The sequence below is a fragment of the Rhinolophus sinicus genome, linkage group LG13, assembly GCF_036562045.2.
Source record: "Rhinolophus sinicus isolate RSC01 linkage group LG13, ASM3656204v1, whole genome shotgun sequence".
NCBI lineage: Eukaryota > Metazoa > Chordata > Mammalia > Chiroptera > Rhinolophidae > Rhinolophus > Rhinolophus sinicus.
In genome coordinates this window covers 34,468,861-34,486,204 of record NC_133762.1, presented here as the reverse complement: position 1 = coordinate 34,486,204, position 17,344 = coordinate 34,468,861, and the positions used below count along the sequence as shown (strand labels likewise).

Sequence of the window (17,344 nt, the reverse complement as noted above, 5' to 3'; positions counted from 1 at the left end):
CTGAATTCATCCCCCAACCAGCCAGGCTGGGCCAATATTTAAATGCCGGGCCATCAGGATGTTGGTTAGGGGCCAGTTTCCATAGTCCAGCATTTATATTTATCCCTGATCTGCACCCCTCTCCCACCTTTCCAACCTCATTACCTTTCATCCTCCCTTCCCCCCCACCACACTGATCTCTTCCCAGTTCTTTGTTCATACCCTATGCATTCCAACTTAATGCCTTTGCTTCATGTTTGTCCACCTACGTGGAATATCCTCATTCCCATTGCCCCTTCTCCCTTCAAGGCTCTTCTCTTGCCTCTTCTTCAAGGCTCAGCTCAAGCGCCACCTTGCCGACCGGTCTTCCCAGATCCCCTGCCAGGGAGAGTTTTTCCTCCATCAGTAGTGTCTGGCCCTTTCCCATTCACTATCACTTTCTGTCAAGTAATTTTAGACATAATACCCTGTTTCCCTGAAAATAAGACCTAGCCAGATGATAAGCTCTAAAGCGTCTTTTGGAGCAAAAATTAATAGAAGACCCTGTATTTATTATATTATATTATATTATATTATATTATATTATATTATATTATATTATATTATATTATATTATAGTAAAGACCTGGTCTTACATTTAGTAAAATAAGACTGGGTCTTCTATTAATTTTTGCTCCAAAAGATGCATTAGACCTGATTGTCCAGCTAGGTCTTATTTTCGGGGAAACAGGGTAGACCTCAGGCACCTGGAGGGCAGGAACAGTGTCTGATTGTCTCTGTCCCCAAAAACTGTTATTGTATACACTGTAGGATTCCATTTTATGATAAAGGAATGAATCAGTGTCAGAGATCCCCAGGGGCCTTCTCCTGTGGCTCAGCTCAGCTTGACTGTGCGTCCTCTTCCTGTCTGGTCAGTGTAATCTCCCGCTACCTCATGGGACCAAAACTTCAACAGAGATGTAGGCAAGATACCTCTGAAATCTGGAGGCGCGTCACTTGGCACAGAGGTTGAGGAAGTCACATTTAGGGATAGTTCCGCGCCTCCCATCCCACTACCCGCCTGGGGAGACGTGTTAATACAATAGTATTACATTTATCCCAGAGTCCAGGAATATGGTGCAGGTCTGTACCTCAAGAATTAAGTGTGCCCATAGAACCCAAAATCCTGGCTTCTGTCTGCCAACTTTACCACTGAAAACTTGGAGCCAAGAGCTCCCAGCCACTCACTTGCCAGCGTCACGCATCCAGCTTTGCATCCCTCCCAGAAGTCTTTGAGAAAAGTGTTTTCCTTTTCTCTCAATTCTGACTTCCTGATTTCCAATCTGTGTAGCCTCCCCTACCCATTCCTCCTTTTTCCTACCCCATCCCCGACTGAATTAGGGGCCCTTCACACGTGTGCTAGGCATAGTGTGTGTGTGCCAGCTAACTGCGTACTCTGTTGTAGCTGTTTTATTTCTTAGCCTCACTCATAAGCCAAGTTCTGTAAAGTGGACTATCTCCTTTCATCTCTATTGACCTCATATTTGGGACATCGCCTTTATATAGAAGGTACTGAGAAGTTTGAGTGAAGGGATCGTTGGTGTATGTACCACTCCATGCCCTGTAATTAATTGCCCTGTGGTTATAAAACTCATGGAGGACAAGGTGTTTTTTAATTCCTCGCCACATCACATGTGTGCTTGCAGTGCAGCAAGATCGGCAGGTGATTACCGTGGCCAAGTACGTTTATTTTTATTAAAGGGTAAGACCATCTTTGCTGGATGTGCCGTGTCCTTCAGCCTACTAGTAAGTAGCTACTACCCACCCCAGAGCTGTCTGCAGCTCTCCTAGAATCTTACATTGGCTTTATAACCGGCCACACATAAGCATGTCGTTTTAATTGATTATGGGATTCAGGAGTCTGAGTGAAGTTGGCCTTGCTCCATTTTAGGGTTAGAACAAATTTTGAGTTATAGAAAATAGCCCTACCAGCTAAGAAAGTAAAGCGGTTTAAATTCCTGTGTTTCTCAGGAGGGGCAAGTTAGGATGACCCTGGCAGACTGAAACGGGTCCAGTGGTGGACACGTAGCCAGGATGCAATATGGAAGGAGTTGGTGATGGTGACCTATGGCAGGTACATAAGTGAGAGAATCTTGTGTAATGCTCTTTTTCAGTACAGATCTCAACCTCATGTCTGTTGAGTGCCTACTATGCACATAACCTCGTTTGATACAATGGATTTAACCAGATGGGAGCCATAGCCCCCTTTTACAAATAAGAAAACAAAGACTCAGAGATTAAACATGGTTTCATTTAACCAGCTATCGAGTGCCACGGGCAAGATTTGAATCCAAGTCTGTCTAATCCTAACGCCCTGCATAAGGTTAATTAATTCACTTGTTGGAGCCCATCCTGGGAGTTAATCCTCTCAGTGTACCCTCATGTTTTTCTCAGCGAGGGGACACTGACAGGCTTAGTTGTAAACAGGCCTGGCCTGTCTGTGCATAAATCACTGTCCTCACAGAGAGAGGTGATGTTAAGCTATTATAATGAATTTGGACCATACTTTTTAAAGAATGCACATGGGAAATGCTAGTCCATCCCATTCTTTGCAAAAATGGTATACACAGAAGCTGGTTGGAGTGATTGCCACAGTCTGATTGATTATGCCCTTCTGGAAAGACCTCCGATCTGGGTATACTAGACCGTGAGTTCTTAACCAGGGAGCCACACCTAAGAGATGGCAACACTCTGAAACTTCGTGGAAATGTTTACATTTATGTATATACAGAGGGTGCCAAAAAAATGTATACACATTTTAAGAAAGGAAAAAAACTATTAAAATCATGCTGATGGTAACCACTTTGAGCACCTCTTGTAATTGCAGAAGTCAAGTGTGACTTGTATTCATCTTTTGTTATCTGTATATATTGAGTTTTACAATTTTAATACAGTTTTTCCTTTCTTAAAATGTGTATACATATTTTTGGCACCCTCTGTATTTTGAAAGGGATAGAATGCATAAGGGTTCGTGAGAGTCTCAAAAGTGTGTGTTGTGATTTAAATGTATATATGTATACACAGCAGATCGAGATTGCACTGGCCCATAAAGGTGCTTTTGACCCAAAGCAAATAACATCTCTTATCAGGGCTATTATTTCTATACTGAAAACCCCAGAGGAGTTTAACACCAAAGATATCTAATTTTCCTTCCAGCTCTGAAATTATAGAACTTTTAACTCACCCTAGGGAATCACACTTTTAGCATAGAAACAGGGGTCTAACCCAATGCTAATTGCCCTTGGGAGCCCATGAAGAGATTTGAGCTGGGGGAAGAGTGGCCCAGACCATCCCCCTAGGCAGTTCCACTAATTAGTGTCTGAGGCAGCCAGTTGTCTGACTGTTGAGTAGGACACCTAGCAGGCAGGGACGCTCGCTGGCCCGATTTCAATACTGGCGCTAATACTCTACCAAGACCCCTACTTCCCTACCTAGTGACTTGAAAATGGAGATTTTCGTGGCCTTGCCCTCCCTGGAGCCGCGCGCACGTGTGTGTGTGTGAGTGTGTGTGTGTGTTGCTCTCCCTGGGTCCTACCGTAGAGATTGTTCTCTGCAGTGGGAGCCACCGTATCCACCTCATCTGTGGTGACAGCTCCATAGCCATCCTTCACCTCCATTTTCTCCTGTCGAAATGACAGAGCAGCTGAGCGGTGTTGGCCAGCAGATAAACTTGTTATCTCCCCTGCTCTCTGTGCCAGCAGCTCTCCCCATCTTTTGGTGCATGAAAAATTGACACCACCTTGGGCTGAAATTTATTCCTGGGAAAGCTACATTTATTAGTAGCTAATGAAACTGTGTGTGTGTGTGTGTGTGTGTGTGTGTGTGTGTGTGTGTGTGTGTGTGTGTAAAACTTGGGGTGGCTGAAGTGTTTTCCTATGAGGCAGTCACCAGTAACCTACATCCCACCCTGGCACCCAGAGAGACAGATGGAAGGGACATAGGCAGCTTCGGGCCTCCTGAAATTGACAACCTGTCCTTTACTTAAAATCCCAAACAAATGGGTAAATGTCATTTGTTCTTAGTATGCTATCGCAATTGATCAAGGTATTCCTGCTTGCACCAGGCTGGGATGAGCAGGGGAATGCATGCTAATGTCATCTTGTGCCCCCCAAAAAGATGATTCTTCTGTATATATTCCTTTTTGAAAATTACAGCTCCTCATCCCCTCTCTGTGCCGTCAGAACCCCACCTCGTGTCTTGTTGAGGTATATAAGACACATTCTCTTGCAGCTCTTTCTCGTCCATCTTAATCAGCTAGATTAAAAGGGAAAATGATTGAGAAATTCTGTTTCAGTATTTGTGGAACTGCCTAAAACCCCAAGTCTCTGCTTTATTTGGACTCTGGTAGAAATCGCTTCTGGGAAGAGTAATTCAGTAGAAGAGAGAGAGGGTTTGCTGTTCACATCTTATTCCATATGGCCTCTTGCTGCGTTTTCCTCATTAAAACTGCTGATGTTTTTTTTTAATTTACATGGTGCCTATCTTTTGGACACAGGAAGCCCCACGTGAAGCACACTTTCAGACTTCGCGTGGTTTGGTTTCCGGTCTCTTTTATCTTACCTTTTATATGTGGGGAACATGTAACATAGTAGGAAAAGCTTACAGTTTGGAGTCTGACAACTTGGGTTCAAATCTAAGCTCACACCACGTACTCAAGGACATGACCTAACATAAATTAATTAACCTGTCTGAGCCTTGGATTCTACATTTATAAAACAGAGATGAGAATAGTGCCTTTCTCAGAGCTTAGTAGTGAGGATTCAATGAGAAAATTGTGTACATACGCAAATAAACCTACTGTCACAGATACACAGTAAACTGTACCCTACTTATCTTCAAATAGGAATTTGAAGCAGCTTACAGCAAAACAATATGGTGGTACTAAATATTAGATTTGAATAACAGTTGTTCAAAAGACAAATGTCAAACGGGGGGAAATATTTACAACATACATGACCAAATAGAAATCAAAATTGGGAAAGGATAAGGCCAGACAGTTCACACAAAAAAGCAATACAAATGGTTAGTAAACATCAGAAAAGGTGCTTCATCTTATTCATAACAGGAACAAAAACTTGCTAATCAAAAGAAGAAAATACCATTTTTTATCTACCATGTTCTTGTAATTTCTAAGTTGGATAATACACAGTCTGAGAGAGGATATGGGAAAACAGATACTCTCTCATTTTATATACATACACACACACACACACACACACACACACACACACACTGAGAGTGGAAGTATAATTGGTACAGTCTTTTCGGAAGACAGTTTATTGGTGTCTTTCAACCTTTTATATGTAATTACCTTTTGACTCACCAATTCCACTGCTAGAAATTTGCCATAAGAATACACATGCAAAAGTTGCCAGACTGTGGGCACTCGAATGTTCACTGCAACATTATTTCTAATAGCAAAAACACAACAACCAAAAACTGGAAACCACCTAAAATACTCATGATTGGGGCACAAGTTAAATTACAATAAATCGGTTCAGTGGAATTCTACATAGCCATTTAAGGAAAAAAAATGAAGTGTGTGCTGATATGGATAGGTATAATAGAGAATATATGAAAAAAATACATATTTCTTTTCCGTCTCTGAAAATGTACATGATATACTTTGTAGGATTTTTTTCCTTGAGAGAGAGGAATAGGGTCGTAAGAGAAGTATGGGAAAAGAAAAATATTAGTAGATACTCAACAAATATTTGTTGAGTACATTTTATACTTTTTAAAGTTTGGTTTCTCAGTATAGTTTGATTTTTACCATGTGCTTCCATTGTTTTTGTTGTGAAATCCATTGGTGGAGAATAGAGGGAATCAATAAGAAAACAATAAAAGAAATTGCTTTCTGTGGTTGAGCATAAACGTACCTTTGAGCTTCCTAATTCCGAGGCAAAGAGGGAACCCTGATAAGAAGCACGAAAAATTCATCAGGAAAGAGAAACATTTTCCTGATCTTGAGCTCCGAAAGGATTGGTCTAAAGTCCTGTCTTGTCTCTCCCCAGCGTAAAATTCACCGGTAGATAGATCCTCGTCATTTTTCTCCAGGATTCGGCCATTGCCCACCTGACTGGCTTCTCTTCCCCCAAATACATGTGACACTTTATCCAAATTGGCCATTGCATGTATTGTTCCTTCTGCCTGGAATGCTCTCTCCTCTTCTCTACTTAGTTGTCGGCCTTGGCTGTTTTTCTGTTTTTGTTTTTAAGATTTTCAGTTATTTGTTACCTCCAGTGGGAATCCTTCTAGGCCAGATATCCCTCCTCTGTGCCTACCTAAGTGAAGAAACTTGTCACGCTGCACTGTAATTATTGTTTTGTTTTCCCCAATAAATAAGGAGTACCTTAAGGTTAGGGATACTGCGTTGTTTGTTTGGGGGCCTTAACACTGAGCGCTGGCCAGGCACAGAGTTAAGTGGTCAGTGAATGATTGCGTGACTGAGTCATCTGAAGTTAGTGTTCAACCTCTTTCACCAATTAGCAATGCGGACAAGTCACTTCTCTCTGGGTCTCGATATTTCCACCTCTACAGAGACTTGGCCCAAATAATCTATGAGAACTTTATTTATTTTTGTTCTTTCTCTGTGGTTGTCAAATTGCCCTATATACATGGAGGTTGTTACCAGGTGTCATGCTGAGTGATTTCAAAGTTTCAGAACTGAGCTTGTTAGAATTCACTGCATTTATTATAGCCTGTCCCACAGCTGTGCACCAGCTGAAGCGAGCAGAGCCGTATCCCACCTGCTTGGCCCAAGACTGCAGAGCTGATCGTGTCCCCCATTCTTCCTTCCTCCCAGCTTCTCTCCTTGACCTACACAGAGGTCAGAGGACTTTCCCTGACTTGTACCTCCAAAGACGTCCCTTTCTGCTCCTGCTTTCTCACCCTGAGCTGAGCTGTCTTAAGTCTCTGTCCTTACCCCGAGTTCATGAAGTTTTTTACCTTCCTGTGAAAACAGGGCCTGTTCTGTCCACTCTCCACTTTCCTCCCTCACCCCATCCTTACTCCCTGTTCTCTGCTCCCTTCCTTTTGTTCAATATAGAGATTACCCCACCTCAATCCCAGCTTTATACAAAAGTTGAAAGAAAGATATTGCGGGTAAACCTGGGGTCCTGAGAAGGTATAAAATACCTCTGTCCACAACATATTTTTAAGAAAAACTTTATACTGAAAAATTGAATCCACCATCCAGCATTCTCCCTCTCCCCTGCAACCCCCAGTGCCCAGGCGACCACCTCCCCATGAACTCCTGCCTGGCCCCTCTTCTGAGCTTTGTTGGGGACCCCTCCCTCCTGCCTGGATGCCCCTTTTGGGGGGGCAGGTCTGTCCCAGCCTCAATCACCAGGTTCTGTGATTTTCTGCTCAGAATTTGTTGGCTCCAGTCCCTAGGCAGACCACCCTTTGTTCTGTGAGGTTCTTGGGGAGGCTTTGGCTGGACCACCACCTCTCAGCCGTGTCTGAGGCCCCTGCAGGGAGAACAGAGCAGGGAGGGTCTTTCAAGCGCCTCTCCTGGAATTCTGTTACCAGACCTTACACCCAACGCTCTGGAGGGGTAGGGGGGTGGCCTCCTTCCTGTCAATAAAGTGACTGTCCTGGCAAGAAAAAAAACAAAAAAATTAATCCACCGATTAGAGATATTTTATTGAACCTGTTAGCAGCCTAGGAAAAAGCCATCCACTTATTTCCAACTGCAAAAAATCTTCAAGGACCGTTTTGTAACTGACAGTTTGAGAGCATATTAGCAATGCAAAGGTGATATTCCTCTGAAGTTGGGATTGGCACTTATATACAAAAGGGTGAACGCTATTTGAAAGGTATCCAGAATTCAAGAGTGGTTTCTTTGTCCTGTTCCCCCGCCACCAGCACCACACCACCACCACCACCGAAAACTTGTATTGAGAGCTGGCTTTCTTCCCATTCATTTAGCAAATATTTTCAAAACACCTACTATGTACAAGGCATTGTTTTGGGACCATAAATATAGCAGTGAACAAAGCCGACTAAAATCCCTGTCTTCATGAAGCTTATATTCTATTTGAAGGGAGGCGGTGAATAAAATAAATAAGTAAATACAGTGTTTTAGAAGATAATGCATGCTAAAGAGAAAAAGGAAGCAGATAAGACATGGGAATAGACAGCGTTGGGGCATTTTTAAGTAGGGAGGTTAAGGGATGCCTCCTCGAGAAGATAACAGTTGAGTCAAACTAGACCTGAAGACTAAGCGTGCAGATCGTCTGCTGAGGAGCGTTGCAGGCAGAGGGAATGCCAAGTGCAGAGCCCGGGAGCAGGAGCATGCCTGACGCTAGGCACAGCATTTAGTCTCCGAGTTGGGGAGCCACTGGAGAGTTTTCAATGGAGCAATGATGGGATCTGACTTGAGGTTTTAACCGAAAGGATCATTCTGACTGCTCTATGGAGATTAGGCCAAAGAGGGCCAGGGTGGGACTGGAGAGACCGGAAGCAGGCTGTCGAATGTTCCGGGAAGAGATGGTGTGGTGGTGCAGACCAGAGTAGCGGCCGTGGGGGCAGTGCTAAGAAGAGATGGGCTGCTGGATAGAATCGGAAGGTAAAGCTGACAGCGTTTCCTGAGGGTCATGTGACAAAGGAGACACTCAAGGATGTCTTCACTGTTTTTTTTTCACTTGAGAAACTGCAGAACCTGGTTGCCTTTAACTAGAAGGAAAAGACGATGGGGAACAGGTTTGAGGAGGAGGGTGAGGAGCTTGGTTTTGGATGTGTTGATGTAAAGGACCAGCGAGACCACCAAGTAAAGAGAGCAGAGAGAAGGCTGGGTGATGAGTCTGTGTTCAGAGAACAGGCCTGACCTACGAGTTTGGGAGTCATCAGCATGTAAATGGTTTTCAAAGCCGGAGGACTAGATGAGATCCCGGGGAAGTGAATGGAGATAGAAAATAGTCTAAGGACTAAATAACTCCAGCCTTAAGACATGGGGGAAATGAAGAAGTGGGGAATGCTTCTGAAAGAGGTGAGGAAATGAAACAAACACAAAATTACATTTGTGCTACAGTAAGAATGCTTACTTGGTGGCTTTAATTAATAGTGATTTGTGAAAACTCAAGGTAACTTTGGCAGAGGAAGATGCCCTTCAGTCATTTTTCAAATAGAATATCTGTTGTCCACACCATGCGCATTTTATTTCAAAATAAACTTGACTCAGCCATTTCTCCATGAGTAGACTTCTGCCACCTCCTTTTCAAGGTCATTATCCTTGCTTTTAAAAAAATTCTTCATAAAGAAAAGAATCCCTTAACAACGGAAGCCTATAATATACCCTTCAATTACCCTCTTCTTCCCAGCGTAGAAGAAGAGTATCTCATAATAAAAGCCTGTGGGTTGTGTGACCTCAAAAAGCATTGTTACCATTTTGAAGTACTTACTGTCCAGGGGCTTTAAACTTGAAGTGGGGGTTTTAGCTGTACCAGAATGTAAGTGACAGCACTGATGCCCTATCATATTTCATACTTAATTCTGGCACATTTAGTTGGGAAAGTGATAAGGTGATTTGAGAATGTGACAGAACATGTCTTACTTGTTCGTTATATGCTCATCTCATGGCCAGTAGTGATCACACTCTGTCCACAGGTTGTTTCTGTAGATGGGGGGTTAGTTTGAGGTTCTGTTGTGGACAATAAAGATCAATTCCGGGCAGAAAAGAGATTCTAACTTGGTTTTGATTCACCTGCTCGAGTTGTCCTTGAGGATATCATCCCTTTTGAATATGTCTCTTGTGCAGTACGTGAAGATCAGCTTTCCAGTGACACAATTTAGGTCCTCGTCTTATTAATCAGCAGCAGCACGCAGGGAAGGCCTACTTACTTCTCCTTCCCCAGAACCAGACCGGGCTTGAACAGAGGTAATCATTACTGCTCTGATCACAGCATGTTCTCTTTTCTCTCCTTCCCAACCCAGAGCATGTCTGTTCAATCCTGGCTTCCCTCCTGCGGAACCTGAGAGGGCAGCAGCGAACCCGGCTTCTGAACAAATTCACTGAAAATGACAGTGAGAAGGTGGGTGCCTGTGGGGCTGTGAGAATGGGACCAGAGTGGCAGGGAGAGAAGGGCTCTCGACCTGATGCAGCCTGAGGGGGTGCTGGGTGACAGCTCCTGCCCTAAAATATCTTCTCTGGCATCTGGGCCCCATTGCTGTGGCTCCCAAAGGTTTGTCTGCTTATTCTTCCTGTCCTCTGCAGATGCATTCCCCTTGGAGTAGGAGCACCTTGGAGTGGTATCAGCTAGCACTTGAGGGGGATTTCTAGACCCGAGGGAGTAGATTGTAATAGGATTGGGGGGGGTTGGGGGGGAGAGACAGCATAGCGGAGGATTGAGAGCATCGGCTTTGGATTCAGATGTCTGGATTTGAACCAGATTTTGCTGCTTTCGAGATGTGTGCCACTCTGAGCCTTGTTTTCCCCTAGCTTTAAAATGGGAACACTGATGCTCAGAGAGTCAATGAGACGAAGAGCAAATGAAGTCTTACTAGGTGGTGGTGGTGATAAAAATGAAGATGATGATAGGAAATGGTGGAGCCGATCCCAGACGGGCCATGGAACATGGGACTGACCGTGTAAATGAGACTAAATATTTTATATTATTATCTAACATGCCGAACCATAAGATTTTTAACAGTAAGAGAGCTACCATTTATCAAATGACTGCTGTGGATCTGGTAATACAATATTATTCCCATTTACGGAGAAGGAAACTGAAGCTTAGAGACATCACACGGCTTGCCCAAGATCATAGCAGAAGTAAGCAGAGCTGGGATTTGAACCCAGGCTGCCTAAGTCCGGAAAGCCTGTGTATTTTATCACAGTAGACATAAGTAGGTAATTCCAAATGAGTAAAAATTAAGGACCAAAGCCCCTCCCCTTTTAATGTACAGTAATTTCTTTCCTTCCTGTGTCCAACATAAGGCTGAAATTTTTTCCCCACTTTGGAGAGACATTAAGACTGTCTCTTTGAGCCTACCACTAACCATTTTCTCCACTTTCATGAGCAGTGTAGCATGGTGAAAAGGCCACCAGGTTAGAGGGCACAGAACAGCTGAGCAATCACGTCACCCTGGTGACATCATTTAACATCTGTGCCTCAGTTTCCTCATCTTTAAAATCAGGGTTGCAATCTCTCTTTTCTGCCTACCTTGTCAGGATTTTTTTTAAGGTTTAAAGAAATAATGGACGTGAAAATACGTAAGATCTTAGTGTCATCGTTGTTTTCCAGAGAGGTTTTGGGCCCAGTCTTCCTAGACTATCTAATACCATGTAGAAGCAACATCTGCTTTTAACCGCTATCAGCTCTTGGGTAAACACCAGCATTGCCAAGAACGATGGTGATGCCAAACTAGTAAAAAAGATAGGTTAGAAGTCTAGGCTGGCTTCATGGTGTTTTTCAATACTTTGGAAGTCTAAGGGGAAAATGAAACTTTTTCAAACCTACTGAGTGTTCCTCAGGCCGTGTTTGAAGCGTGACTTTCACTAAGTTTAAAACTGATTTTTAAGTTATTGCTGAGCAACAGTCAGGGCCTTTTTTTTTTTTTTTTAAATTGCCGAAGGAGTTTTTCTTACACTCTCTTCTGACTCAAAAGCAACTAAAGAGATTTTACTCAGGCCTTTTTAAAAAAAGATCAGCTCTGGGGCAGAATCTGAACATGAAAGGTTTCAGTTCGAAAAAAGAAATTTCTGTCAAGTTCTAAGTGAATATCAAGTGTGTAACTTCAAGCCCCTTGTCTTTGCAAGAAAGGACTTGAATTTTTATTTATTTATTTGTTTTTAACAACTTGAGTTCATAGGAGTCCTAGAAGGGCTGGGAATGCCTTCGGGGAATAGGCCTCTGTTCACCAACTGCACTCACCGGGAAAGTTTGGTGTTTGCTTTCTTCTGCCCCAGCTCTTTGATCCATTCCTGATGGGTTCTAAGCAAAGCTCATCTCCCGTGTAAGAAGTGGTAGAGGGGGGTCTCCCTTTGTAAGGAGTGACAGTGAGATGAACGGGAACTCCCATCGTTCTCTTGCCTTGATATTCTCTTTCCTTCTCACTCATCCTGTGAAATCTCTCGCTTTCAGGTTGACAGACTGATGGAGTTGCATTTTAAATATCTGGATGCAATGCAGGTGGCCGACAAGAAGATCGAAGGGGAAAAACATGTACGTAGCCCTGCATATCTTTTGCCAGCTATTGACCTGCACTCCGTTTGGGTCCCTTGTGCACCTTATATTTACCCACAGGACAAGCAAGGGCAAAGGTGCTGTCTACCCTCGCGTACCACCTACCATGTTGTAGGAGCAGAGCAGGTGATGGGCTGCCAGTGGTTATAACAGCTCTTCTAACAGGAACGAGTCCTTGAAGGGGAAGGATGTGTAGGATTGTTCCAAGCCTGACCCAGGAGTCTGGGCGACAGTACCAGTACCTGTGACAACAGCTTCTCTTAGAAAGTCTGATCAAAGTACAGTGCTGTGACTTGGTACCACGTTGGCAGAGGGTGATACACATAATTGCTGGCTTCTGTAATTCTAAGGGAAGCATTTGACAGAGGGGTGATCACAGGATATAAGAGCTAAAAGGAAACTGCGAGGTCATTGAATCCACTTCCCCCATTTACAGGCGAAAGGCTGGCGACCTAGAGAAGGGAAGCTCAGATGCATTGCAGCAAAACCCATACACCAGGTTCAAAATGACAGACCCTAATGTTTTGGGTCTGATGGTTGCTGAGGGAAATGAAACCTGCTAAATGTTTTTCCTTGAGGGGCTTTGCTTACTATGGTGTTATCCTACCTCCTGTATTTTTCACCTGCTTCCATTTTGTTCTCTGCTGTCTCTGGCCTCTGTAGCCTTCTCATCTGTCTCCTTAATCAGGGCAGGTTTTCATGTCTGTGTTTTAATGTCCGATTTGTTTTCTCTTTCTGACAAGACATTCCTCAGTCTTTGGTCACATTGCAAAATGATCCTTTTCTTGCAAAGCCTGTAGTAGACTTCATTTTCCTTCTGATCTTTATTTGCTATATCCATTCTCTTTTCAGTCTTCTTGCCTTAAAGATACACTTGAGGCTTTTGAGACTCTCCGCTGGGAGGGCCAGGTTCAGAACCTCCCCCCCCACCCCCCATCTATTTTGCGGCAGTCCAGCTATGCAGCACAGCTGCGTGCATGGAGAAGTCTACTAGCATCTTCCCTCAAGCTATGCCTTAGGCCAGGGCAAGAGACTAGAGCTGGGGAAAACCTGTTGTCTGTGCCCTGTTTCTCTTCACCTCCCCTTTCACAAAATATACCTTCAGTGATGAATGCCAGTAGATAGGTAACTGTGTTTATTATTCTTGTGATTTCCCTGTGCTCCCGAAACCTGGTAAGTCCTCAGATGTCTGTTGATTGATTGAATTGATTGACTGGGATTTTTCTTCTTTTATACGGTGATACTACAAGATAAAAGGCAGAGACTCTAAACTCTGAGGCTGGATTTCAGATACTAGCATGTTCTACACACAGTCCTCTAATTCCACACACCCGACCCTCTTTATTCTGTTCTTTGATTCAACTTTCCTTTTCTACCTTTTCTTTCCTTTACAGTAACTCGTACTCGATGGACACTTAGTGATTATTAAAGTGCTGGAGTAATATATTCTTTCTCTTTGTCTGAATGATAATTAGAAACAAAGTGGAATGTCCCTAGACTTTTGTAGGGAAATAGCCATGAGACCCTTAGACTCCAAGTCTGATGGAATCCCCCGTGTTACCTGCTGGAGGAGATTTTCAGGGATGGTAGAGGGAGCGCCTGGGAACCAGGGCACCTGCAATTTTAGTGCAGGCACCACCTCTGAGTGACTGCCCAGCCACGCCTTGTCACCGTGCCTCCTGTAGCCCCAGTTTCTGAGCTATGACATGGTATCAGCAAAGGCAATCTCTAAGGTCCCCTCTAGCTTAACATTTCTCCTTAGGTTCAGGTGAATGTCCTTAGGTAACTGCCATGTTCTGAAATGGAATGGATTAAAAGCACAATGAGAGGCTGATGGGTGACTGAGCAGCCTTCTACGTGCAGGTGCAGGAGAGCAGCCTGGTGGGAAAGTTGTGCCTGAGGTGGGAAGTCAGGTGAGCCTGGACTGGAATTGCAGCTCTGCCCCTTGCTAGTTCCTGAGGCCTGGGACAAAGGAGTTGACCTCTCTCAGCTTTGGTTTTCTCCTCAGTACAATGGCAGCAACATCTCCCTTTCGGGGTTATTATGAAGACTAAACATAAAGGATGCAAAGTACCTTGCTCAGTAAGTAAAAGCAGCTGCGGTTGCTGGGTTTTCCTAGCTTCCTTTAGAATTCTTGCGTAACTTTTAAGTAAGCCAGGCGGTCCTTTCCTGAGAGGATCCTCTTTGCCAGGTGTCCCAAGAGGAGTCCCTAGCAGACCTGTGTGTTGGTACCATAATACGCTTTGTTTGAGGTAAAGCTGAAATAGGCTTGGTTTTTGTTGGTGGTGATGGTGTGTGTGTGTGTGTGTGTGTGTGTGTGTGTGTGTGTGTGTGTGTGTGTGATGGGGTAAGCTATTGGGTGGCAGGGAGCAGCTTGCATGTAGCCATTAGGAAACTTGGCCTGCTTCCCACAAGATTATCTATTATCAGCATTGAAGAGGCTGTGAAATTGATTAGCACTGACGGAGAGGAATCGCTGCAGCCAGTCTCCCCTGCTTTCACAGAGCTGCATGCATGCCACAGGCACGGGGGCCCTCGCCGTTCCCTGACAAACATCTGTCTCCTTGATGCCAAGGCCGTTTTGCTGGGCACTGGCAGACATTCCAAGGCCATTAGTGCTCAGCAGCCTCCGTGTTGCTCCGAGAGACGGGGCGGGCTGAGGGGTGAGGGATGCATTTGTGAGCAGAGCTCTCTGCCAGCGTTCAGGCTCCGTCCTGGCAGATGAAGCCGCCTCGCGGGTGTAAAGTGACTTGGAACAAAACGACCTCTTTTTCACCTCTCCTTCATGCAGTCTTCTCTCTTAAGTCATAAACAATTTGTCGCCTCACCCCATCCCACCTCCATTAAACCTGGATGTCCTACACCCATTGGGAACTCAGCAAATGTTTGTTGACTTGGATTGAATGCTTATTTCTCAGGCATTTGATGGCATTGACTGTGAGATCACTGCTGAATAAATATCTCACGTACTTTGCCAAGTCGGCAATAAAAAAAAAATTCTTAGAGAGCAGGGTCAGGTATTGACATTTTCAGAGTCTTAGAGCCACATCTTCCCTGTAAACTTCAGATCTGCAGGGGTACAGTGCAAGTGTCCATGGTTTGCAGTAGACCAGAATTCACTGGAGGGCATCCAGTCATTTGGCAGATATTCCTCAGGCACCTGCTCCGCATGAGGCCCTGGGCTAGGCACTGGCAGGGGTGAGAGGTGGAAGTGCCAGGAGAAGAATGGGCCCCAGGGGGCGCTGCTGCTGAGGGCTGGAGGGATCCAGGGAGCAGGGAGAAGCCGTCTGCACCTAGAGTCAGTCTGGCACCCTTAGCAGTTTTGTGGATGAGGCAAGATTCCAGTTGAGCCTTAAAAGGTAGATACACATATAGGGCATTTCCAGTCTAAAGAGGAACAGGAGCGGAGAAGCGGCAGTGGGAAGCTGAGTTGAGTTAAATTCTAGGAGCAGAGGGTATGAGGGGGAGAGCCTGGCTGGGCTTTGGAGCCAGGCTGCTTCCTGGTTCTCCAGCCGCGGACAAAGAGCCTAAGTGCCCCCGGCCTTATTTTCTTCCTTCCTGGTGTTTTGTTTTTAAGGAGTGTGGGGGCAGAGCCCCACAAAGCAGTTTCCAGGCTCCCGGCCTCAACGTGGAAAGGTGCTGGCTCAGGTAGTAAATGGCCATCAACTGTGATTGGATGGCCATCAGCTGTGGCTAGTTGGCCGTCAGCTGTAACCAGTGAGCCATTGGCCACTAATATAACTGCCGTGGCTACTCTAGCAGAAAAAATGGGGACTAGCAAGAAGATGGTGGCTGAACCTGCAAGTGGTGCAGTGAGGGTTGCGAACAGTAACATCCTGCTTCCTGTTTCTCCAACCCAGCCACCAGCGAGAATGTAGTGCTATGACTCCCCTACCTATGGCTCCGTGGGTGTTCCTTTTTGGCCTCACCGTGTCCTGCGTTCTTATGTGGGGAGCAGGAGCTGAGACCCCGCCTGGCACCCTGCGCGACAAGGCGTATGCCCCAACCTCTGTACTTTGAGGAATTACCTATGTAGGGATTGGTGACACAGATAGAACACGCGTGAAAGCTGCTTCCACAGGACCTGGCTTGTCGGTGGTAACCCAGAGAACCTCTCGTTTTTGCTCTAAAAGGACTGTTTGCACCACCACCCCTCCACATACACACACATTTCCTTACTCTCCTAGTACTGCAAGATTTTGCAGGATCTGAGTTCTCCCTGCTTCTCTAACATCCTCTCCTGCCACTGTTGGCTCTCCTCCTGCCTCATAGCCTTGCGTCTCCCTTCTGGCCTGGCTCTTCTCACGCTGGTGCCTCCTTCCACCACCGGGTCTCAGCCTCAATGTTACCTCCTCAGACCGGCTTTCAGTGATCTCCACATGTGAAGGAACGCCTCCCGTCCCCCGTGCTTCTTCCTCACCTGTAATTATTGTATTTGTTTATTCTTTATCCCTGGGACTGTAATCTCTTTGGTTCATCATGTTCTCAGGACTTACGTAGTGATTGGCATGCAGTAAATGAAGGAGCAGTGCTCATAAGATGAAATTAATATCTGTCCGTGGGTATTAAGGAAGATAGACGGTCCTAGGCTGTCTACATTATTCCTTACCTCTCATTTTTCACCTGCATTTTTGTTTTCTCTCTGATGAACCCCGTGATCAGCAACATTTAACTATGTGGCGTCTGTGGCGTAACTGGCGATCTTCAACATGGAAAAATACTCTTATTTAGAAAGTCTACGGGACAGACTGATAATTTCATACCCGTTCGGTTCAGATTACGTTATTGCCATCATCTGTAACCAGCAAAGATGTGCAGGTGTTGGGCAGCTGCCCGCTGACTGCTTCCTTGTCACATTCAGTGTCCCTGTCATTTCCAGGGCCACAACGTATATGGACCTACGCTCAGCATTCCTGGTGAACGAGACTGGACATGAACTTTTAAAGGGCATGTGATTCTTAAGATTCTTCTAGTGAGCAGCCGTTCTTCTTGATCCATAAATATCCCAGATGCTTGACTCAGCAGATTGCACCCAACTCCCCAAACAAGAAGAAGCCCAGAAAATACCAAGGTCCCTGTTGTTGGGAGGATGTCCTTGGTTCCTTCTGGCTTCTGTTGGTTAAATGTACTGAGAAGCC

The 17,344-nt window shown here is 45.0% G+C and overlaps 1 protein-coding gene across 3 annotated transcripts in view; it reads left to right on the top strand.

The window, feature by feature from the left end:
- Positions 1-17,344, top strand: part of CTNNBL1 (catenin beta like 1) — a 144,274-nt gene that overhangs the window by 107,375 nt on the left and 19,555 nt on the right. For all 3 annotated transcript variants that reach the window (XM_019750234.2, XM_074318346.1, XM_074318347.1), the window contains 2 exons: positions 9,955-10,052; positions 12,105-12,185. In XM_019750234.2, coding sequence (XP_019605793.2) covers positions 9,955-10,052; positions 12,105-12,185 — 179 coding nt within the window. The remainder of the gene's footprint in view (positions 1-9,954; positions 10,053-12,104; positions 12,186-17,344) is intronic.